The 24,101-nt window shown below is 32.4% G+C and overlaps 4 protein-coding genes across 5 annotated transcripts; 1 reads left to right on the top strand and 3 right to left on the bottom strand.

Moving 5' to 3' along the window:
• Positions 1-132: 132 nt before the first annotated feature.
• LOC145749704 (uncharacterized) lies at positions 133-4,973 on the bottom strand. Of its 2 annotated transcripts, none has more exons than XM_082565537.1 (14): positions 4,838-4,973; positions 4,635-4,706; positions 4,360-4,476; positions 4,075-4,161; positions 3,777-3,947; positions 3,603-3,656; positions 3,385-3,487; positions 3,124-3,241; positions 2,862-2,992; positions 2,370-2,511; positions 1,872-2,098; positions 1,535-1,664; positions 1,146-1,297; positions 133-854 (listed from the first exon to the last, which is right to left on the bottom strand). In XM_082565537.1, exons 1-14 carry the CDS (start codon positions 4,862-4,864, stop codon positions 718-720), a joined length of 1,668 nt encoding a protein of 555 aa, XP_082421663.1. In that variant the 5' UTR covers positions 4,865-4,973; the 3' UTR covers positions 133-717. The 2 variants fall into 2 exon arrangements, with proteins under 2 accessions (XP_082421663.1, XP_082421664.1); XM_082565538.1 differs by having other exon boundaries at positions 4,090-4,161; positions 4,838-4,964.
• Positions 4,974-7,480: 2,507 nt separating this feature from the next.
• LOC145750767 (parapinopsin-like) lies at positions 7,481-9,479 on the top strand. Its single transcript, XM_082566846.1, has 9 exons — positions 7,481-7,534; positions 7,682-7,909; positions 7,984-8,146; positions 8,232-8,336; positions 8,432-8,555; positions 8,629-8,728; positions 8,857-9,000; positions 9,123-9,212; positions 9,348-9,479. The coding sequence occupies exons 1-9, from the start codon at positions 7,481-7,483 to the stop codon at positions 9,477-9,479; spliced, it is 1,140 nt and encodes a 379-aa protein (XP_082422972.1).
• A 99-nt stretch (positions 9,480-9,578) lies between these two features.
• Positions 9,579-20,789, bottom strand: LOC145750018 (uncharacterized). The gene is made up of 24 exons (XM_082565925.1): positions 20,756-20,789; positions 19,639-19,779; positions 19,380-19,511; positions 19,071-19,206; positions 18,826-19,000; positions 18,578-18,648; positions 18,394-18,505; positions 18,129-18,201; positions 17,587-17,681; positions 17,335-17,416; positions 16,788-16,959; positions 16,510-16,662; positions 16,127-16,265; positions 15,926-16,015; positions 15,639-15,716; positions 15,427-15,534; positions 15,121-15,308; positions 14,838-15,042; positions 14,405-14,702; positions 14,060-14,195; positions 12,945-13,957; positions 11,598-12,062; positions 11,127-11,147; positions 9,579-10,841 (listed from the first exon to the last, which is right to left on the bottom strand). The coding sequence occupies exons 2-24, from the start codon at positions 19,700-19,702 to the stop codon at positions 9,946-9,948; spliced, it is 4,902 nt and encodes a 1,633-aa protein (XP_082422051.1). The 5' UTR covers positions 19,703-19,779; positions 20,756-20,789; the 3' UTR covers positions 9,579-9,945.
• LOC145750765 (protein artemis-like) lies at positions 20,752-23,619 on the bottom strand. Its single transcript, XM_082566845.1, has 7 exons — positions 23,315-23,619; positions 23,056-23,138; positions 22,304-22,518; positions 21,923-22,116; positions 21,517-21,696; positions 21,047-21,202; positions 20,752-20,913 (listed from the first exon to the last, which is right to left on the bottom strand). The coding sequence occupies exons 1-7, from the start codon at positions 23,585-23,587 to the stop codon at positions 20,752-20,754; spliced, it is 1,263 nt and encodes a 420-aa protein (XP_082422971.1). The 5' UTR covers positions 23,588-23,619.
• Between the last annotated feature and the right edge of the window lie 482 nt (positions 23,620-24,101).

Raw genomic sequence — 24,101 nt, 5'->3', positions numbered from 1 at the left:
TTGAGTCCATTTTTAAAAACGACAAGCAAGGCACCTAGATCCTTTATAAAAAACACCCCGCATGTCATGCCTAATAAGTATCAACTAAAGTTTAAACTGCATCAAATTATGCACCCAACACAAACATTTAAATTGCAGGAATCCATGGTTTATTACGAGAAGCACAGAGGCGCCAACTAGCGGTGAGCAAAACGAGAGACAACTTCAAAAAAACAAAAACACGATTTCGAGGTTAAAACCGACATCTTTTGAAGTGTGAAGTTCATAGTTAAGGTTTCAAAATGTTGAAACTTTTAATTTTTGTTTAAAATAAAAACTGGCAAATAAAATGAAGGATAATCAAGAAATAAAAAAAAACACTGTCGTACTTGTATTAAACACAGGCAGTGTAAATCGTACAGTGTCGTTTAATTACTTAAATCCAACCCTAGCCCATGATAGTAAAAGTTCAAAAATACAGAAGACAAATGACGAAGCAATTTCTCTCGGGTTTCTTAAAAAAGAAGAAGGCGTTATGACGTAATCATCGCGGTGTAGAATTTCGAACCAGTCCGAACTGAACACACAAACACCGAGACACTAATTTAAAAACGCAAAAAAATGAAAACACAAGATTCGCAACACACAGGGGCGAGAGAGCGTATTTGCTCATTATGGTATCGTTTTAAATCCATGTTTTAGTTTAAACGAGCACATTTACGTACTCGCTTAAGGGACTCAGTCGTCGAACTGGATACGAGTTCCTTCGAACGGTTGAATCGTACCCTTGTTCTTTGCTGCAGCAAAACCACCTCGTCCCCCGCCGCGCCCGCGACCACCACCTCTGCCCCGTCCTCCGCCAAAACCACGGCCTCCTAACGCAACAAACAAAATAATGTTAAATTATTTTGTACAAAAACTGTCAGATTCTTCTGCACAGTTAAATTTTTGTTTATTTTATAGCGGAATTTTTTAAATTTGGCTTAGAACAGTATATAAATAATCAAGGTGTCCTTAGGAGCTAAACAACTATTTAAATGGACCAGCAACAACACTCGTAGAACGTAAGTTTTCCTTACTACATAATCAAAAATTTTGAGAATTTAAAAACAAACACAAGCACAAAAAATAAAAGTTAATTTTAAAATATAAAATCTTCTTTTTACCTCCTCTTCCGCCACCTCTTCCACCTCCATCATTGCTTCTCTCGGCAGCGTAATCCACCATCAATCTTTCACCGGCACAACTGACTCCTCCTTTTGCTCCTCTGTAAACTTGAGTTGCCGAACTTTCACTGTCATACTCAATATAAGCGAAGCTGAAAAAAAACAATTTTTTTTTTTAAACTCAGAAAAGAAAAAAGTTGTTTTGCAATTAAAATATTAGTAAATAGACAGCCTGTCATTGGCATTAGCTCACTGTTATTCACCGAATTTAAGAAAAATAACCTAAAGGCTTAATATGGAGCAGTTAAAAATCAGGGATTATTTATCTCAAGTTTAAAAAAATAATTCAAAGTTTCACCTTTTTTGTGTAGACAAAGAGGTTAACTTACTATTTATTTTTTCCAGTTTCTCTGTCTTGTGGAATTCTGATATCGGACGCCCCCTCGAATTTCTCGTAAAGTGAATCAGTTGTCATATCTTCGGTGATTCCTTTAACAAACAAGGTCTTGCTGGGAGTGGCTGCAATTCATTAAAAAAATTTAAAATTTGTCAACAACTAGGAATTTAGCATTTTAATTTATTAAGGAAAATAAGGGTTAGTTTGGAAGTTTGGTAAACTATATTGTGTAGTGCTTTTTTATTTTCTACATACACCTATCTTATAATTTTTTTATGTTTTTAAGTACAAACTATATTCTTACAATATTTTAACCAAAAAAAACTTACAGGGCCCTCTTCCACGACCTCCACCTCTTCCTCCCCTGCCTCCAAAACTATCTCTTCCTCCTCTTCCTCCAAAACTGTCTCTGCCACCTCTTCCCCTTCCTCTGGGAGTGTTTGAACGACTTGTGGCAAGATCCATGAAGACACTTCTTCCTTCCAACTCCAACTCATCTTTCATTGCAAAAGCAGTGTCCAAGTCAGCTTTGCTTTGAAACTCAACAAATCCCATTCTAAAATAAAAAGTTGTTTAAAATTATTAAGAGCATAAAATTGGCTTAGAACACAACTTTACGAAACCCAACTAACCAGATTAGAGAAAGAATTGTCAGTATTTCTAAGTAAGGTTTGGAAAAATGCAAAAAAAAAATTTAAAGGCATTTTTCTAAATGTTGTTTAATGTATTGTATCGTAAAACACATCAGGTTTAGTAGTTAATATTTATATTTATTTAGTGAAACTTACTCTCTTGTTTTTTTTTATATTTAAAATAGTGAAACTTACCCTCTTGCTCTTCCGGTGTCCCTATCAGTCAATAATCTGACTTCCTTCACGTTCTCGAATAAATCAGACACCATACTTTCATCAGCCGAATAAGGAAGGTTTTTAACAAAGAGAGTTCTTTCATCTTTGTCTGCCCAATCACCTGTGTAACAGTATTTTTTTTATTTAAAACGTGAAGCAATATTAAAACAATCCTACTAATTACCACACAGGACTGCACAGGAGGCGAACCAAGGGCATTTCCCAGAAAAGGGTTAGGGCTGGGGTTAATAAAAAGTCTCTCATTGTTGGTATTTGGTTTTTAATTAAAAGATAGTATCCCCAAATAACAAACAAAGCTTTCTATGTGGTAGTTAGTAGGTCCCTTGTTAAACACTTTGACAGGTAGTGTTAAAGCAGCACATACCTTTATTTAAAGTGTCATTTATGTAAGTATTAGACAGGCTACAAAATAAAGTAAATAAATGTTATAAAAGAGAAGACAATTTTTACCGCCAGCCTTGTTTTCCCGTTGACCTTTAGGAAGAGCTTCAGTGACCGATATTTCTTGACCCTTCCATTCAGTTCCGTTCATCTCAAGTGCTTTGTCTTTGTCCGATTTCTTAACATCAACAAACGCTTTTCTAAAAAGAAAAATTATGCTGTAATGCGTGGAAAAGTAAATTATATTTTTGAATAAGTTAAAAATACAAAATTTTAACTAGAGCACTAAGTATACCACTGTCCATTGAAAATAAATTCTAATCGAGCTTACTGTCTTCCGTAATTGGCTCGGCAAGCAACACACTGAACTCCATGTTTTCTCATAAATTTGTTAAAAACTTCGTCACTTATACCTTCAGGTAGTTCGGTAAACATCATTGTGGTGATATCTATAAACAAAATAAACAAACTTTAAAAAAATAAATAGAAAAAATCTATGTAACGTAGCATCAGTTGTTACATAAAAAAATAGGAAGTGTTAATTGGTGTTGTTTAGACTAATACTGTAAAATTTAATATGACAAAATTTTACCATCTGGGTCAACTTTTTGTTTCTTTGTCTCAACTTCGCTTTCTGTTGTTTTCTTTCTTTTTAAATTAGTTTTTTCTTCTTCCATTTCTTCTTCCGACTCTTCCTAAAAATTAAACAAACTTTCAACATGAAATTATGATAAAAATACACATTATTTAAACAATATAAATGGGTGGATTACAATGGATTAAATTATTAAAATAAAAACATGAATTAACCTCATCTTCATCTTCGTCTTCATCACTATCCTCCTCTGTCTTTGCTTTTGCCTCCTTAAAAGCAAACATTTAAAAAAAACTTTGTTTAATAATAATACAAGTTGGAAACATTTATGGGTATTTAAACTTGTTTTAAGCAATTATGAGTTTAAGTTAAAATTAAATGAAATTTACAGTTTCTTCTTCCTCTTCTGACTCCTCCTCATCGTCATCATCATCATTTTCCTCCTCATCAGATTCCTCTTCCTTCTTTGCTGCAGCTTTTTTAGTCTTTTTTGTTACTTTCTCCTCTTCTTCTTCCTCCTCTGATTCTTCCTCATTATCTGACTCTTCAGCTTCTACTTCCTGCAAAAATTCAAATATAACAATGAAAAAAATACAGAATTAAAGTAGATAAAATACATATAAGCTAAAAAAAAATAAAGTTTTTTTTGTTAATAAAATTCTCCAAATTTAAAGTTTAAAATCCAACCAAAAATTCACTAACTTCGTCTTCGTCACTTTCCTCTTCTTCATCATCTGAAGATTCTTCTTTCTTGGCAACTTTGCCATTTTTAACCTGAAATTATTTAAACGTTGTTTAAAAAATTATGTATATAACACACTGCAACAAACCAACAAAAAATATGCAACAACTGTCTTCGTGTAAAACAAACAATTGCAAGTATTTTTTTACAAAACATTTTTTTACTTTGTCACCTATTAAAAGTAAAACTTAATAAATAAAAGCTCATTAGTACATAAACAATAAATTGACCTGTTTTGGAGCAGTCTCTTCATCAGAAGATTCTTCTTCTTCTTCCTCCTCCGACGAAGATTCCTCTTTTACTGGTTCCACCACTTTTGCCTTCTTTCCCTTCTTTGGCTTTTTTAACTAAATATTTTCAGTCAATCAGTATATACATTTAATAAATATTTATTTTACTTTACATTTTTTGTAATAATTGTTATATAGATATATATAAATATATAAAATATAAAAAATTTTTCAATAAAAATTGTTTTAAATAAAGCTTTCAAAACATGTTTTACCTCCGGTTCTGCTTCAGGTTCTTTTGCAATTTTAACTGGTTTTACAACTGCAGTTTTGTCTTTTTTGCCACCCTAAAATTAAATTAAAAATAAGAAATCAATATAACATTTATAAAAAAAAATTTAACAAAACTATACACTTATACTAAAACAATAATTATGTAAATGTTAAAATATAAAATATCTATTAAATATAATCTCACCTTTGATTTTGACTTTAATTGAACCATTTTTAAAGATATTTTAAAGTTAAAAATTAGTTTTAGAAAATAATTTAATTATTGGCCAATCTGTAAATTTAAAAATGTAATCAAATAGTTCTAAACAATACGTAAATCTAATAAAAAAAATTCTCGAAAAAATCAACACGTGGGGCAAACACGTGGTCAAATTTTATTTGTAACGCAATAATTCAATAATTCCAAAAGTGATTAAGACTAACGAAATAAATATGCAATTTTAATCGTTTTAACAGAAAGTCTAACGTTTAAAAGAATTGCCAAATTATCTATTTTAGCAAACTGACAACAGAACAAAAATGGCTGAATGGCAGACGCCTTTCGCTGTTTAACACATTAAAATGTCTGCCAATTAGCAATCATTTTTGCAAATTAAATTTAACAATGCTTAAAACTTAGCAAGTTGATTAGTTTTACAAAATCTTATAGGCAGAAAGTTAATAAACTTACATGAAACCCACGTGCGATTGCGAAATTACAGCTAACCTTATTCTAGCAAACCAAAAAGCACTAACCACGTTTTTTACGTTTTTCTTTTTTGCCGTACACGTGAGAGGAAAAAAAATCTTTAAATATGACGTCACATTTACGATGTCTATGGCATGAGCATTAAAAACCCGGATGTAATTTGCAAAATATTTCACAAATTAACAAAAAAGTTATTTAAATAAATAGCAATAATATATAAAATATAATTAACTGAAAAAATAAAAAACTATTAAATTATGTTATGTTTATTAATTTGAGCGCTAAAAAACACACCGCGTAAAAACAATAACAAAAGTTGTCCAATATTTTTAATGTTTTCAGCAGTGAAGTTATCGCATTTTTATTTATTATATATCAAAACCGTATAGTTCCAAAATTCCTTGTGTATTAATTTAGTTTTATACTCGCCATATTGTTGTAAATAAATAATAGAACATGGAAAGCCCTCCACAGCCAAAGCGAGCTTTGATATCATTCAAAGCTTTGCAAAATATACCCAGCAATAATGCTAAAAAGTCGACTTTCCATAACCAGCCTTACAGCTGCGTATCACGTTCAGTTGAAGTCTTGCGTAATGCCCAGCCAAACGAGGTGCCAAACTTGTCAATTTTCGTGAACAAGGTAGCTGAAGAACAGAAACAGCAACTTGAATTTCTTAAAGTAAGAGAAGACGTTTTGTTGGAGAAAAACACAAGTCTAGCCTCGCTGCGTGCACTACACGCCAATTTAATCAACGAACAAAAATCGTGGAAACGTAAAACTTACTTAACAATGGAAGAGGGTGCTACCTTGCGGTCAGAAATTAATGAAGTTCGCGATAGGATTATTTTATTGCTAAAAAGAAAATCGGAATTAGCCAACCCGCCTGCCAAGGATATTTTTCCAGTAAGCAAAACATTATATCGTGCAAAAATACAAGACTTTGTTAAAAATTTTGAAACACGTGAAGCAAACTGTCATATTTCAAAACAAATCGTCGAAATCGAATCTCAAATTAAAGCCAGCAATACAAAAGCAAATCAGATTTTAAATGAGACCAACTCGTTAAAATGCGATGGAAAATTTTCTAAACAATTGACTTTGCTGCTTCAAGAGGAAAAGAATAAACTCACCATGATTTTTCAGCGAAAAATAAACGACTTGGAATCTGAAAAACAAAAGCTAAAAAACGCGAACGTTGAAGCGGAAACCTCTCGCAAAAGGCTGACCGCTCAAAAACTTCGTTTACGCAGCAGGGTAGCTGGTAATAAGCAACGGATTCAACATATCGAGGAAGAAGCTTTAGTGTTACAAGTTGAAATTGACGATTTGATTGCAAAACGAAATAATAGACTGTTGGACTAGAACACATTGTATATATCTTCATCACTGAAAACGATAAAATGTAATTATTTTCTATTTTTTTATAAGCTTGGGCTATGGCGCTATGCTATGTAAATATTTATTTTTAAGGATTACGATTTCGGAATAAAGTTAATCAATCAAATATTTGCTTCGAATTTTTGATTGAATATTGCAATATTGTGTACCAATTTTACATGCTTAATATTGCATCAATATACACGTCATGTGCACCAATATAAGTGCAATTTTACGAGTGATTATGTAGCCTATCATACTTTACCATATGTGATAAATTATATCATAACATTAGATACTAAGTTTTCAAAATGTTTTCTTTATCAATTTTTTTCTTTTTTTTTTAAATAAAAAAAAACTTTGTTTAGACTCTTTTTTAATTAACTTGATTTTAAGTTAAAGATAAAATAGCGTAGCATTTAAACAAAACAAGAATTACAAGACATCAATTAATCAACCCAATCCATAGAAATATTATCTTATAAGAGGATTTCTATCGCTTACCTAAATTAATCGCCTTTAAAAAAGATAACATATGTTTACAATATCTAATATATAAGCAAAAGGCTATTATTATTTGCTGTATTTGATAAAAGTGTCGGGATCTTTATCGAGAAAAAACAATTTGACTATTGTGACGAAATAGAAATTTAGTGCAGGCCTATCTGTTTTTAAATAACAAAACTTCTTTACATTTATAGGGTTTGTTTTTGGAATGGTTGTAACCTTTAGTTGAATAGAATAACACAAAATAATAAAATGGACAGGTGGCTAAAACAAATGCTGGTAGAAAAGGGAATGATGAATGAAACAGCTACAATTGGTGGTAAGTAAATTACGTAAATCTTTTTTTAATATTGTGTAAAATAACAATTATTATAAATTTGATAATTTAAAATGCTAAATCTTGAGTTTTACGTTTTAGTTGCAAACGCATTACAGTCTGACGACGGTTTTCAGTTTACACACGACTTTCCAAAATATGAGATTCATGATACAGATCTACCTGACATACCACAATGTGCTGAAATTAATCCATATGTTCTTAAAAACGATGGTTGGATCCCGCAGCATATTGTTATAGCAAACAGAAGTCTTTATTCATTTCTCGCTGTTTATATGACGTTTATATTTCTGCTTGCCGTCTCCTTAAACCTTATCGTGATACTGGCAACTATAAAAAACAGGGTACGCAATTAAAAATTAAAAAAACATAACATATAAAAAATAAATTCTTTTAACAACTATGTCCCTTTTTGTAGGTACTGCGACAACCTCTGAATTACATTATTGTTAATTTGGCGGTCGTAGACTTGCTCAGTGGCTTTATCGGAAGTGGTATCAGTATGTTTTCAAACGGTGCTGGTTACTTTTTCATGGGCAAAATTATGTGCCAAATTGAAGGCTACGTAGTTTCAAATTTTGGTAAGATCAAGTTAATCATTTGTGTCATAAATAGTTTGTGTTTTACATTGAACAATTTTAAAATGTATTTGACATTTCTCTACAGGTATCACTGGGCTACTTTCGATTGCTGTTATGGCGTTTGAGCGTTACTTTGTTATTTGCAAACCATTCGGCCCAATACCCTTTAAGAAAAACCATTCTCTAATAGGTATTTGCTTATTTATTACAAATTAATTTTTGCTGACTTTACGACATTTTTAATAAATTGTTTAGTTCAAGGTTAAAACAAATTTGTTTTTATAGGTATTGCCTTTACATGGATTTACGCTATGTTCTGGAACACTCCGCCATTAATTTGGTGGGATGGATACGACCCCGAAGGTTTGGGTACTAGTTGTGCTCCTAACTGGTTTGTCACTGGCAAAAAGTAAGAGCAAAAATTTCAAATTAAATCAACAAATTTTGTTAAGAAAATGAATAAATTTATTTAATTTTGACAGAGAGCGGTTGTTTATTGTTTTGTATTTCATTTTCTGCTTTGTGATTCCATTGACGGTTATTGTATTATGTTATGGAAAACTTATCTGGACATTAAGACAGGTAAAAAAATCACATTAAATAAAACAAAACCTGATTTAGGAGTGAAATTTGTTATTAAAAATCTAAAACTTTGCGCTAAGTTGACTGAAATTTTTTTATGTTTTTTAATTTTGTTGTAATATTTTAAGATTGCTAAAGAGAGCTCCTCCGGGGGTAAGAACCCCGAAGCGGATGTGACAAAGATGGTGGTTGTCATGGTTGCCGCTTTCGTCATCGCTTGGCTTCCTTATGCAACGTTTGCAATGTACAATGTTGTGAATCCACAAGCACAGGTAGATAACTGAAAACGTGTTTATATTATTTAAAGTCCCTAAAAATTGCCCCTTATTTAGTATAAAAATTTATTTTGAAATTGCCAGATTCTTAATTTAAACTTCTCTATTTAACGATTTAGATTGATTATGCGATGGGCGCTGCACCAGCTTTCTTCGCTAAAACGGCGACAATTTACAATCCGTTGATTTATATTGGTCTTAATCGACAGGTAAACGATTTTTTGTAATTTTACAAAGCATTTTTGTTTGGATAAAAATTTGTTATGTCATGCATAAGTTTGTTTAGCGTTTTTTTTAATCGACCTGGAATAGTTAAATAACTTTTTGCCTTTTACATTATCCAGTTCCGTGACTGTGTGATTAAGATGTTCTTCAAGGGCAAAAACCCATGGAGCGAAGAAGGAATGGCAAGTCAACCAAGTACTGCATCTCAAGTCACAACTGTCAGTACCAACCAAGTTGCGCCAGCACCTTAGAAAATTACCCGGTTTTCTGCAATGGATTTTATATTTAACAATGAAGAAAAATGAAAAAAAAAACAATTTTAGTTCTTTGTACCGTGTTTGTATTGTATCGTTTTAATACATCTGGACCATCATTTTTGCATAAATTTTGTCATGCTAACATGATTTGAAATCAATAAACGTGAAATCATTTCACGGCGCTTAAATATATTAAAATCCGCTTAGTAAAAGATTATCCTATACTTATTAAATACGCCATTTAATCAATTCTATTTAAATAATAAAATTAATGCTATACCTCCTTATATTTTGTTTTCAATAGTAAAAATAAGCAAGTTAATATAAAGTATATACATAATTTATAACAAAATAGCTCTTAACCAAAAGTAGGCGCAAACATATTGTTTATTTAAAAAGCGAGAGTTGCATTTAACAAAATATAATTTAGTACAAGTTTTGTATATTGTATCGTAAAACCCTATTTTTTTCCAAACAATTTGGGTAATTTTAATCCTCCAAATTTTTTGTCCTTTTTTGGTTTTGTCTTGTCTTTTGGTTCAGGTTTATCGTCTGGTTCTTTTGGCTTTTCTTGTGGTTCGTCTGGCATATCCTCTGATTCATCTGGCTCGTCTGGTTCATCCTCTGGTTCGTCCGGCTTGTCCTCTGGTTCATCTGGCTTGTCCTCTGGTTCATCGTCTGATTTGTCCTCAGGTTCGCCCGGCTTATCCTTTGGTTCATCTGGTTCATCTGGCTTGTCCTCTGGTTTGTCCGGCTCTGGTTCATCTGGCTTATCCACTGGTTCATCGTCTGATTTGTCCATAGGTTCGTCTGGCTTATCATCTGGTTCATCTGGCTTGTCCTCTGGTTCATCTGGCTTCTCATCTGGTTCATCATCTGATTTGTTCTCAGGTTCGTCTGGCTTATCCTCTGGTTCATCTGGCTTATCTTCTGGTTCATCTGGTTTGTCCGGCTTGTCCTCTGGTTCATCTGGCTTATCCTCTGGTTCATCATCTGACTTGTCCTCAGGTTCATCATCTGACTTGTCTTCAGGTTCGTCCGGCTTATCCTCTGGTTCATCTGGCTTATCTTTTGGTTCATCTGGTTTGTCCTCTGGTTCATCTGGCTTGTCCTCTGATTCATCTGGCTTATCCTCTGGTTCATCTGGCTTATCCTCTGGTTCATCATCTGACTTGTCCTCAGGTTCATCATCTGACTTGTCCTCAGGTTCATCATCTGACTTGTCTTCAGGTTCGTCCGGCTTATCCTCTGGTTCATCTGGCTTATCTTCTGGTTCATCTGGTTTGTCCTCTGGTTCATCTGGCTTGTCTTCTGGTTCATCTGGCTTATCCTCTGGTTCATCTGGCTTATCTTCTGGTTCATCATCTGACTTGTCCTTAGGTTCGTCTGGCTTATCCTCTGGTTCATCTGGCTTATCCTCTGGTTCATCTAGTTTGTCCTCTGGTTCATCATCTGACTTGTCCTCAGGTGCGTCTGGCTTATCCTCTGGTTTATCTGGCTTATCCTCTGGTTCATCTGGCTTGTCCTCTTGTTCGTCCGGCTTGTCTTCAGGTTCATCATCCGAGCAGTCCTCAGGTTCGTCTGGCTTATACTCTGGTTCATCTGGCTTGTCCTGTGGTGCATCATCTGGTTTTTCCTTAGGTTCATCTGGCTTATCTTCTGGTCCATCTGGCTGGTCCTGTGGTTCATCATCTGGCTTGTTCTCTGGTTCATCAGGTGACTTGTCCTCAGGTTCGTCTGGCTTATCCTCTGGTTCATTAGGCTTGTCCTGTGGTTTATCATCTAGCTTGTCTTCAGGTTCATCCGGCTTATCCTTAGGTTTATCTGACTTGTCCTCTGGTTCATCTGGCTTATCCTCAGTTTCGTTCGGTTTGTCCTCTGGTTTATCTGGCTTGTCCTCTGGTTCATCTGGCTTGTCCTCTGGCTCATCTGGCTTGTCCTCTGGTTCATCTGGCTTGTCCTCTGGTTTGTCCGGCTCTGGTTCATCTGGCTTATCCACTGGTTCATCGTCTGATTTGTCCATAGGTTCGTCTGGCTTATCATCTGGTTCATCTGGCTTGTCCTCTGGTTCATCTGGCTTCTCATCTGGTTCATCATCTGATTTGTTCTCAGGTTCGTCTGGCTTATCCTCTGGTTCATCTGGCTTATCTTCTGGTTCATCTGGTTTGTCCGGCTTGTCCTCTGGTTCATCTGGCTTATCCTCTGGTTCATCATCTGACTTGTCCTCAGGTTCATCATCTGACTTGTCTTCAGGTTCGTCCGGCTTATCCTCTGGTTCATCTGGCTTATCTTTTGGTTCATCTGGTTTGTCCTCTGGTTCATCTGGCTTGTCCTCTGATTCATCTGGCTTATCCTCTGGTTCATCTGGCTTATCCTCTGGTTCATCATCTGACTTGTCCTCAGGTTCATCATCTGACTTGTCCTCAGGTTCATCATCTGACTTGTCTTCAGGTTCGTCCGGCTTATCCTCTGGTTCATCTGGCTTATCTTCTGGTTCATCTGGTTTGTCCTCTGGTTCATCTGGCTTGTCTTCTGGTTCATCTGGCTTATCCTCTGGTTCATCTGGCTTATCTTCTGGTTCATCATCTGACTTGTCCTTAGGTTCGTCTGGCTTATCCTCTGGTTCATCTGGCTTATCCTCTGGTTCATCTAGTTTGTCCTCTGGTTCATCATCTGACTTGTCCTCAGGTGCGTCTGGCTTATCCTCTGGTTTATCTGGCTTATCCTCTGGTTCATCTGGCTTGTCCTCTTGTTCGTCCGGCTTGTCTTCAGGTTCATCATCCGAGCAGTCCTCAGGTTCGTCTGGCTTATACTCTGGTTCATCTGGCTTGTCCTGTGGTGCATCATCTGGTTTTTCCTTAGGTTCATCTGGCTTATCTTCTGGTCCATCTGGCTGGTCCTGTGGTTCATCATCTGGCTTGTTCTCTGGTTCATCAGGTGACTTGTCCTCAGGTTCGTCTGGCTTATCCTCTGGTTCATTAGGCTTGTCCTGTGGTTTATCATCTAGCTTGTCTTCAGGTTCATCCGGCTTATCCTTAGGTTTATCTGACTTGTCCTCTGGTTCATCTGGCTTATCCTCAGTTTCGTTCGGTTTGTCCTCTGGTTTATCTGGCTTGTCCTCTGGTTCATCTGGCTTGTCCTCTGGCTCATCTGGCTTGTCCTCTGGTTCATCTGGCTTGTCCTCTGGTTCATCTGGCTTGTCCTCTGGTTCGTCTGGCTTGTCCTCTGGTTCATCTGGCATGTCGTTTGGTTCATCTGGCTTTTCCTCTGGTTCATCTGGCTTTTCCTCTGGTTCATCTGGTTTGTCCTCAGGTTCGTCCGGCTTGTCCTCAGGTTCAACTGGCTTGTCCTCTGGTTCGTCTGGCTTGTCCTCTGGTTCATCTGGCATGTCGTTTGGTTCATCTGGCTTTTCCTCTGGTTCATCTGGTTTTCCCTCTGGTTCATCTCGTTTGTCCTCAGGTTCGTCCGGCTTGTCTTCAGGTTCAACTGGCTTGTCCTCAGGTTCGTCTGACTTATCCTCTGGTCTGTACAGCTTGTCCTCTGGTTCATCTGGCTTGTCCTCAGGTTCGTCTGGCTTATCCTTTGGTTCATCTGGCTTGTCCTCAGGTTCGTCTGGCTTATCCTCTGGTTCATCTGGCTTGTCCTGTGGATCGTCTGGTTTATTTTGCTTGTCCTCAGGTTTGTGTGGTTCATCCTCTGGTTTATTCTTTTTTGGTTGATTTAAATTCTTTTCTGATTCTCGTTCAGCGTTTGGTTGTTTATCTTTTGGCTCAGCGTCTACGCTTATAGGTAAAATATTTGCTGTTTTAGAAGGAGAAACATTTTCCTTTTTGGGACCTTTGTCTTTTGACTTCTTTTGTTTCTTTTTGCTGCTCTTCTTTGCTTTATCTTTTGGATTGCGAACCACATCAACATTCGGTAAAGACGGATAACTTTTTGGTTTTCTGTCAGCTCGATAATCTGGAGGCGGTGCTGGACGAGCTATCACGTGAGCGTAAGGGTTTTCTTGACGCAGTGGTACAGAAGATGCTATAGGCTTCTCATTTTGCATTCGCAGAAGATCGTTTAGGTATTTTGCAAGCAGCAGTTGATGTTGAGCGTCTTTTTCTTGGTCTTCAAATTGCCTTTGATTGGTGTGCAGTGGTTCCGCTACGTTAGGCAAGACACCGCGATCAGGACGCCTTCTTCCTTTTTTAATCTCTCGCGGATCAAGATAAATATTCTCTTCTTTAGAAGGTATTCGGCGAGTTGGAGATTTTTCACTTGATTTTGATTTCTTTTGATCCTGATTTGGTCTCATTGGTGGCCGACCAGACGGACGCATAGCTAGACGGTCACCTGCGGTTTCCCGCGTGGCAGGAGGAGACATTGAAAAACGAGGCCGGGAAGCACCGGGAAAATAGTAAGGATTTCTTGCTGGCAAACTAGAATATTGTTGCTGATGTATTTCAGGCACACAAGTAGAACAGTCACTAAAAAAAGATTAAAAACGGTAAAACTCTTGAACAATCAACCAAACTTATATTAAAATAAATCAATTATAGTCTTTTTAGAAAAATAAACTACTTATGTACCTGATAAACGATTCAGTATCGCATTCAGTATCACAACTAACCATTGATTCATTATCAAAATCATCAGTTGTTTGACTCGGCAAGAGATAAGTGTTTGTAGACGGAGTGGTAGCATTTTCCAAAGCGGAAATTTTACCTAAAAAAAGTTAACATAATTATTATTACAATAAAATAGGTTTCTCTTTATGGTTTATGGTAACTTTTTACTTTTTAGTCTTATGTTTATTAGAGCTTTCAAACCAAGCACAATTAAATTGTGTTAATTAAATATAACTTAAGTTTAAAATATTGTTCTATTGTTTACCTACATAAACATATATATTATTTATTTGCTTATAAGGTTACCAGATTTTAACAACTGTTCAAGTCGTGCCAATCCAACATTAAACTTCCCAATATCGCCAGCGGTCAAAGCATTAAGGATCGGCAAAATATCTTCTTGTTTTGCCGGTTCGGCTTGAACAGGTGACGTAGTAGCGTTCGGCGGGGATCGAAGTGGAGTCGGGGTGATAGACACTGGGGGTGAATATACAGGTTCCGGGGCGGGTTTACGAGCCTCTATGTCGATACAAACGTAGCGATATGTTGACTCCATTATTCGTAAAGCTGTTTGTACGAACACGTTGATCGACGATGTTATTTTCTACGAAGTTATTATTTAATTTAAATCCAATCACAGAAATTTTCAATTGAAATTAATTCATTATTGTTAGAACTCACATAATATTATTTACGATTTAAAGCCATTTTGATTAAATTCTTAGTCATACAAACGCACCTGTTTTCCATAAGTATGACCTCTATTTTCCAGTTCCAGCGCAATCTTCAAAAATTCCCTGACGAACGAGTTGATACGCTCGCACTGGCTTGCGCTATTTTCCTTCTGTTTTCCCACGACTTCCTGTTGCTCCAGGAAGTGACTTCGAGCCATTTTTGCCATCAAGTTAGCAGCAGCTTGTGCAGCTAATAGAACGTGAGTATGCCTAAAAAAAAGTCGAAAAGATTATTATATTAATTAACTCCCACCTTAATATTTATTTATAAGTGTTATTTAAACTTACAATCTTGGGTTGATGACGTCACGCATAACATGATGTATCTGTCGAGCGAGCCGAGCGGATGACGATGACGTTACGAAATGTTCGTTGTTCATCGTCATGCCAACATGCTTGCGAGCTTGTTCTAGAACTTTGGTAATTTTTAACAGAATTCGTTCGCCTTCAGCTCGATCCAATCGGGACAAGAAAATCTAAAAAAAATTGTAAAAAAAATCAAAAAATTAAAAGTTTTTTTTTCTGGTTATATTTTTAGACATAAAAATGTAATATAAAAAAGGATTTTCTAAAGTCATAAACAATAATACCTACCATGATTGTTAACTTTTCTCTACGTTTAGTTGGTACAATTTTAGCATAAGTTGGTTGATATGGTTGTTTGTTTGCTGGTTGTTTTATTGCAGCTTCATACACGGATTCCTACATTCCCAGATTAGGTTAAAAATATTTTATAAGCTTACATCTTTAAATATATGCTCCTTAAAACTTAAAAAATGGTGGAGTAGAATAATAATAAGAACTACCTCTTCTACAGCCATTTCTTTTGTACTTTGCAACAAATTTTCCAATTCTGCCAATTTTAATTTTAAATCATTTACAATCTAAAAAAAAGGAATTTAGCCATTTAAATTTTAATATATTAAGGTTTAAAATTTCTTTAATTAACAGCCTTAACCGGAGTAACGCATCCCTTAACTGAATAAGTTTGCAATTAAATAAAACCAAACTCTAAAAAAATGTATTGACTTAAAAAAAATAATTTAAAACTCGCGTCTTTAACATACACACACTTAAGAAATAGTTAACTTACTCCTTTTTGTCCTTGTATATCACTAGGGTCGTGAATCCATTCATCACGAACAGACTCGGGTGGATCAGGGTAAGCCGGAATGCGAGATTTCTTTTAACATAACAATAAAAAATTAAACAAAAAAATTTAAAAAAAAATTTGCCAGTACTTTTTAGTATTTAATATTCATTGGAATTGTAAATGTTCAACTTTTTAACCTACATTTCTCATTGACCTGCTTCGACGCAGTCCGGCCCCAGGAAAAACAGGTTCTTGCGACATCATGTGGTCATCTCCACCATCTATGTTTGAAACACTGTCGGCAGGCTGGATCGAAATAGCATCAACATAACCCTGCAATCTAGAGCAAAACCAGAATAAAATTAAACGAAATTTTAATTTGAAATGCAAAGTAGGTTTTAAAGTTTATTGAAAAAATTTAATATGCAATAAAAAACCCAAAAAATGTTTAACGTAACGCTAAAACAACTCTAAATTACATATAAAAATTAATACTAAAAAACGATTTTTAACTCTATCGTCAAAAGTTATAAATGTAAAATCATGAATTAGCGAACGAGTATTTCACCTTTCCTTTTTCTTACCTGTTGTAATAATCCTCCAGCTCCGTTTTCTGAGCATTTAAATGTTCTTTCCATTCATTTAATATTCCAACTAATTCTGTCGCTTCTGTCTCTTCGCTAAAATTGCGATCACGTGACGTAAAAAATGATGACGTGGCATCTGTGTCTGAAGGACTATAAAATATTTAATTTAAAAAATGAAGTTTAAACAATTTTGTAAATACAGAAAAAGGAAAAGGTCATATTTTATTTTACTTTGGTGCAAATTAAATAATTTTTGTTATTTTTTAAATTCTTACAAAACAGAACGGTCATCTTCTTTGTCTGTGACGTCATCATTGCCGTAATTGTCATAGTCAGGTAGCCTTGAAGCAGAAGTAATTGTAGAAGTGTCGGTTGGTGGTCGACGCATGCTTACGGGTCGAGGTTTAACGTTCGGTGGTAAGGTTGGCCATCCATCACTGCTTGGCACTAAAATATCAACGTCACATATAAATTATGCTCAACTATTTTATATTTTAACACTTACGAATAATTAAAATTTTCAAATATATACAAGTTAACTTACATAAATAATTTTGTATTGTATATAATTCAACGCATATTTACTACAACAATGTTATGTTTTGGTATATTTTTTGTTTATACTAGTCAATAGCCCGACCTAAGGTCGGTATTTTAAGTATTAGATATGGTCGCAAAGCGCAACTAATATGTGTCTGCAATAATTTACCACAAAAGGAAGATTTATTTATTTTGTAGTCCTGTAAATTGGACTATATACACAAATATCGCCCACTAAGCTCCATTATATATAGATGGAGTTTGTTACATATAGTAACTAACCATTGTTCGGTTTTTTAAACTCAACATCGACTTCCGAAGATCTTGGGTTAGGAACCGAAGTCGCCGTTGAAATGGTCGACATCTAAAAAAATTATAACTCACTAATTTGATTTTAAACCAAAACACCAAATTTTTAAATATTGTAAACAATTCACTTAGGCTTATGTGCAAAAATAAAGAAATTGTCTTAACTTAGTATTCTTTCATAATCTTTAAGTTAATATAATATTGATTATATTATAATGTTATTACCGTGTCGCTTGTATGAGGTGGTGGTGGGGGCGCCCTTCTTGATTTAGTTGTCGCGTATTTTTCCTCCTTTATGGGCAAGTTTTCATACACTTGTTCTGTTAATAAAATAGCACCATTTAAAATGGCAATTACCATTTTAAAAATCACTAAAATAAATATTGCGCACCAAAAGCAAGGATTTGTAAGATATATTTTCAAGCCGTATTGTTAGCTATCATCTAAATGTTAACGAAATAGGTACCACTACTTTTGGTACTATCTTTTGTTTAGAATATTAAAACGATTACTCAAGGGCGCAACACATAAAATATTGCGGACTAGTCAGTGATTTTTATGTTATATTTTTAGAATAATACTGATATTTTCACCCCCCCTATTTATCAATTAATTCATACCATTTTAACATGATAGTGTACCGTCATATTATTTTACGATAATTTATCTTCTATCATTTTTAATCCCATCGAGTAAGTTACTATTAAAAACTCATGTAAATTGGACATATATATGACCAAAATGATTTAATATTTATTTATATTAACCTTCTGGTGGTGGGGGTGGAGGTGCTTTCCTTCTTAAAGTTTCAGTTTCTTGCTGAAGTAAGTTGATGTTTTTCTGTAAATAAAAAAAATATTTTATAACTAAAAATTTATAATTTTAGCCTCAATTTTCAAAAAAAAATAATAAACAACTAATGATTGGTACATTAAAATATAACAAAATTAAAGTTGCATATCATCTTTCTAAACATATTCACTACTTAATAACTTAAAGCTTGAGTCCTTAGACAGTGAAATAAAAACTTACCGAAGAATGATATCTTGTGTCTCTTATAACAGATTCAACATCATTGTTGTCCTTTAAATTATTTTGTTTCCATGACATGTTACTCACGTGACCTGGCAGGTGAGACGCTTTCCTGCAGATAAAAAACCTTATCTTATAACTTTACCCTTGATGATAAAAACATAATAATTATTGCAAGAATTACCTAGATATATTATTTTCGTTGTCTGAAGTGTCGTATCCATCATGAAAATTTCCCCACTCAGAATTATTCCGCTAAAATAACAAAGCATATTTACCAAGCATTAGCTAATTTGTGAAAAAAATTAAATACTAAAATTACAAACTCCTAAATAAAGTAAATTTAATAGTTCAAATAGTGTTTAATAATTTAATATTTTATTTTATAGTTTAAAGGCAAGATTGTATTATAAATAAACAGCAATAACTTACTGGCATAGTAGGATTATTATATGACGATGCAGCTCTTTGTAGCAACATTCTATTTTTTTCCATCTTTTTATATTTTCTCTTTCGTTTGCAGTAACAATAAAAACAAATCAAACTACAAAACAAAGCCACCACGAATCCAAGAATAAGTATAACAGCCCAAATGGGAAGGCTGAAGCTATAAACAATGACAAAAATTTAAGTATGTGAATAAATTTATGTTTTTAGGTGGTTGAAAAAGATTTTACCTATTTGAAGAAGAATCATTCCCTTGGTTGGTGTTGGGGTTAAAATTATTGTTGTTGCTTGGAGGTGGTGGAAAGTTGGGTGGTGGACGAGCAAAAGATGGGGGTGCACCGGGATTCGAACCAGCAGGTACAACTTCTAAACAAAACATAGACAAAGAAAATAAAATTACGGCAAATTTATTTTTTTTTAGTTAAGGCATTTAACATGTTAAAATTTAGCTTATATGTCAAAAATAGGCTTCTACCAAGGCAAAAAATCGTAAGGACAACACTACGAAATTTAACGTTTTAATATAGATCCTTACAAACCTTTAGGACAGGCTTGGCATAGATTTCGGCATCTGTCCAACTGTTCAGAACTCAGTTTACTGCAATGTCCTTGGACGTTCTTTAAAACTTCGTTACAGTACAAAGCACCACCAGTGTCAACACACTGCGAATCTGAATTTAAAACACATGTTTGAAAATAAAAAATAAATTACAATAACAAAAAAATATTTTTAATCTTTAACTATGTTCTGGTTGTATATTTCAAGCTCTCTTATTTAAAAATATTTTTGTTTCTTACCTACTATAGTGATTGTTGCGATATATAATGTTAAAATTTTAACAGCATTGTTTAGTGAATCCATGGTTGTTTATATGTTCATGAGAATAAATTTACATTTATAATATTCTGAATAAGTTCCTGATAATAAAATTACCTGAACTAAATAAAAAATAGGGATTAATTGTTTTGTTTTCTGTCTATACACTTATATTAACGAATTAAACGTAAAAGTATATCACATATTTTCACTATTTAATCTAAAAACTGCCAATCTAACCATTGGTAAATAAAATGTAATTTTAAAATTTTCGTGAACTAAAATAAATAGGTTTTAAACTTAAATATTGTTTTATAAAAAACCTAACAAAAACTCTAACAACCTATTTTTAGTAACATAGCCAAGCAAGTTTATATGATTACAAACTGGTGAGACACGTTAGTCAAATCGCCCTCGGCAAGAAAAGCTGATATATGCTTTTGGAAATCGAAATAATAACAGTTATCGCAATAATTTGTTAAAACTTGTTACTATAAGTATCTTATTCCATAGAGTGCTAGTATTAAGTAACTACCCTTTCAATTTTTTAATAATCGTTAATAAATATATTGCTTAGTATATCTTCAGGTTTACTTTAACTATCTTGCTTTTAATATTTGGTATTAACAGAGAAAGTCAAATTTTTAATGTTTTGTAAATTCTGCATAATTTACCAAACTATGTTCTTAATAGTACGTTAAATTTTAAATGCTTTCTATAAAATAAATCATAATACATAAATTCTAAATTAAACTAGTTTTGTTAATTATACCTTTTTTTCCAATCTAGCCTTAAACTATAGTTAATGTTAATATATAATAAATAAGTCTTTTCTTGCCTGCAAATTCTTTTTAACACCCAAATAAAATTGATCTTATCCAAAAGCAAACTTCACCAAACCTAGTTTAAAGAAAAGCAAATAACAAAAATAAAATTTATAAACATAAATAAACAAATAAACATTTATTAAATTATAATTTAAACATTTTTTTATAATTTTAATAATACATTAAAACTCTTATTTTAATTTCCAACTTTAAAAAAAAAAAAAAAAACAGAAACATAAACTAACAAAAATACAAAAAAAACATAAATTACTTTTCTTTTTTTGATTTTTTAACAAATGTGAAATCATCATCTGAACTACTTTTTTGATCCAATAAAATTTTACTTTTTTTTGGTTCGATGTTTTTTGTTTTTGATTTCTTTTTTTTGCCGATAAGTTTCGATAAATCTCCTAAAGTTTGATTTCTTACCTAAAATTAAAAAAAAATTTAAATAAATAACAAAAACAAAATAAGAGTGTACCAAAAAAATAAATAATACTAAAAATTAAAAATACCATTAAGCAAAAAAAATGTTAAACAAAGATTGTCATATTATATTCACCTTGATTTTAGTCTTATTTTCATAGTTAAAATTATAATTTTCCATAAAACATAATTTCCTAATTCGATCTTCGACAGTTTGAAATGTTTCTTGTGGCCTTGGAACAACATTGGCATGAAGTGTAACTGGTTTTATATACCGCACAAAATCACAAACCTAATAAAAAATTTACATTTTAAATTATAAAATTGACATATAAACACAAAGTTATATAACATAAAAGTAATAGTATATTAAAAGTGATATATATACCCAACCAAAGTAATTAATATTTATATATATGTATAAAATTAAAAAAAAAATTTCAATTTAAAATTAATTTTAAAATATATGAAGTAAATAAAATGTTAAACCGTGCATTAAATATAATAAAATGCTTATATAAAACAACAAAAATCAAAATTTAAAGAGATTGTGTAGTTATATATCAGCTGTTTCTTTACCAAAAAAATTTTAAATATCAGTATTACCTCACTTAGTGAAGAATGAAATGAAAAACAAAGTCTGTACTGATTTTTTCCCATTTTAATTAAAACATCTTCAGGTAGGGCAGTATGAGTAAAATATAAGGTACTTAAAGTAACAAATAAAAATTGTTTGTTGTTTCCCAAATCTTCATTTTCACTACTTTTCCATTGATTGTTAACTTTCTAAATATAAAAAATTTATAAGTATAAATCCAATATATATATATATATTAGCAGATATAATTTTTTGAATTTAATATATTGATTTAGGAATGTATATACAAAATATAACTATATATACTACGTATCCAATTAGTATTAGTTATACAATAATGCAATTAATTACAAATATGCCATACTATATACTCCAAAAATTCACTACAATAAATGTCGAAAAATAGAACCATACTTCTTTTTTAAAGCATGCATAAATTTGTGCATTTGTTGAATCATCAGTTAAAATCTTAGCAATGTCAGGTAAACATTTATAGTTGCTCGCTCTTGCACAATATATTTTGCATTTATATTTCTTGTAGAGCGCTTCATATAAATATTCATAACCATATTTTGCACTTAAATTCATACGCACAACATGATTAGGACCTATAAGAATAAAAAAAATTATTATATATATACATAAGCTTATTTTAAAAAATATTAATTTAAAATGTGTTTAACAATACATAAAGTCAATACATTAGATAAAAATATTAAAAATAACACAAAATAAGTATATAATATTAATCAAAAATAATTAATGAATATAAAAAATTTTTAAATTAAACATTACTTTTGTTTATCCAGTTTTCCACCAGATTTTCCAAAGCTTTCAAGCAAATTTCTCTGTCTGGAATAAAATTGGCATCAGGAATACAAAAAGTTGTATCAAGATATAAATGATCAACCTTCTTCCCTTTTAAACATTGAATTCTTGAAGCCGAACCAGTTGGTAGGCGAAAATCACCAGTATATAAAGATGTACCTTCATTTCCCTCAAACAAAAACCTAAAACCAACAATACAAATACTTAAAACCAACAATACACAAAACCTAAAACCAACAATACAAATACGCTTTAATTTAATCAATTTCTAAATTAGGCTTCAAATTAATAAATTTCTAGGTGTATTGACAACTCTACATCTCAAACTTTGTTTTAATAAGTAATAATTTAAATACTAGTTTACCCTTAAAAATGCTATTTAAATAAGATTACCACTTAATCCACCTTACGAAAATATATTTTCGGATCGCGTGGATTGACTGATTATTACATGGATCAAAGGATCGAATGTGTTAATGGGTAATCTGAATAGGTGAGGGTCAGGGTAAGGGTTTAATTTATGCAAACTATTTGTTTAATTAAATATCCGTCAAATATGCATTCGAATTATGTAATATCTATTTAATATATATTCAATTCAGTTAATAAAACTCGATACATTAATCCATTGATCCGTCAAATATATATTTTCGTTAGGTGGATTAAGTGCGATTCTTTAAATAAATAAACAAATGCAGATTGAGTTAAAGTAAACTTACATTACTGAACCAGGGCAATGTCCAGCAGGAAGTAAAGTAACTGTCACCCTTTTAACTTTACCTTTAACATTTACTTTAATTAACTAAACAAAAACACATTGTTTATTTATGAAAATATAAAATAAAAATAAACATATTTATTAAATAGTTTTTGCATATTTATTAAAGTAGGCTATTAAAAAATTAAATATAAAGCAAACCATCACCCAACATAACTTTGTTAAATTTCAATTTCATATAAAACAAATATATATTATACCTTCGATTCTTCAATGGCAAGCGTTTCAATAAAAGGTTTTAATTCATTGTATTTTAAATCGGCAGACAGCAAAATCTTTGTGACATTGGAAACGTACAATTTTGTGTTTTTACGTTGAATTAATTCATCTAGTAACCAATGTGAATCGAGACCGATCATATGATCTGTGTGGCAATGAGATAAGAAAAATGCGGATGCTTTTAAGTTTATTCCATCAAATCTGTCAATGGAAAAATATTGATATTCGTTCATTTGACCAGGAAAACAACTCATTTTTAAAAAAAGGTCAAGTTGGTGATTTTTTTGATTTTGTTGAAAAACGGTTAAAGAAAAAGCACATCTTGGCGCGTATAAAGCAAAACATAAATTATAAGAAACAATGGGGGAATAACCTAAACTAATATCATTTTAAGATTTATAATTTTAATATTTAAAAATAATTTAATCAAAAATTACTTATTAACACATATTTTTTTATTTACGAATTGTTTAATGTGTTATTCAACTAAAAAAAAAAAATTATTGTGCTTTTTACGCATACGTGGTTGCCTTTTTCTTTTGTTTTTTTGCTTGTTCCCTCTCGAAAATTCGACATTGATCGCGTTTTGTCTATTATAATTTTTAACAAGGAAATAACCCGACTCTGTTGTTGTTGGTTGGTCCTGATTTTTATTTGTTGTTTTAATATATATATCTGTTTAGAAAAGTTTATATTACTAGTGTATTAAGTTTAAAACGTTATTTCTTTTTGAATTATCAAGTATGGATAATGTTTACATAGCTCATT

This window comes from Corella eumyota, chromosome 4 (assembly GCF_963082875.1).
Source record: "Corella eumyota chromosome 4, kaCorEumy4.1, whole genome shotgun sequence".
In the NCBI taxonomy this organism is placed as follows: Eukaryota; Metazoa; Chordata; class Ascidiacea; order Phlebobranchia; family Corellidae; genus Corella; species Corella eumyota.
Note: the sequence above shows the minus strand (reverse complement) of the source record. Positions and strands in the feature narration are given on the sequence as shown.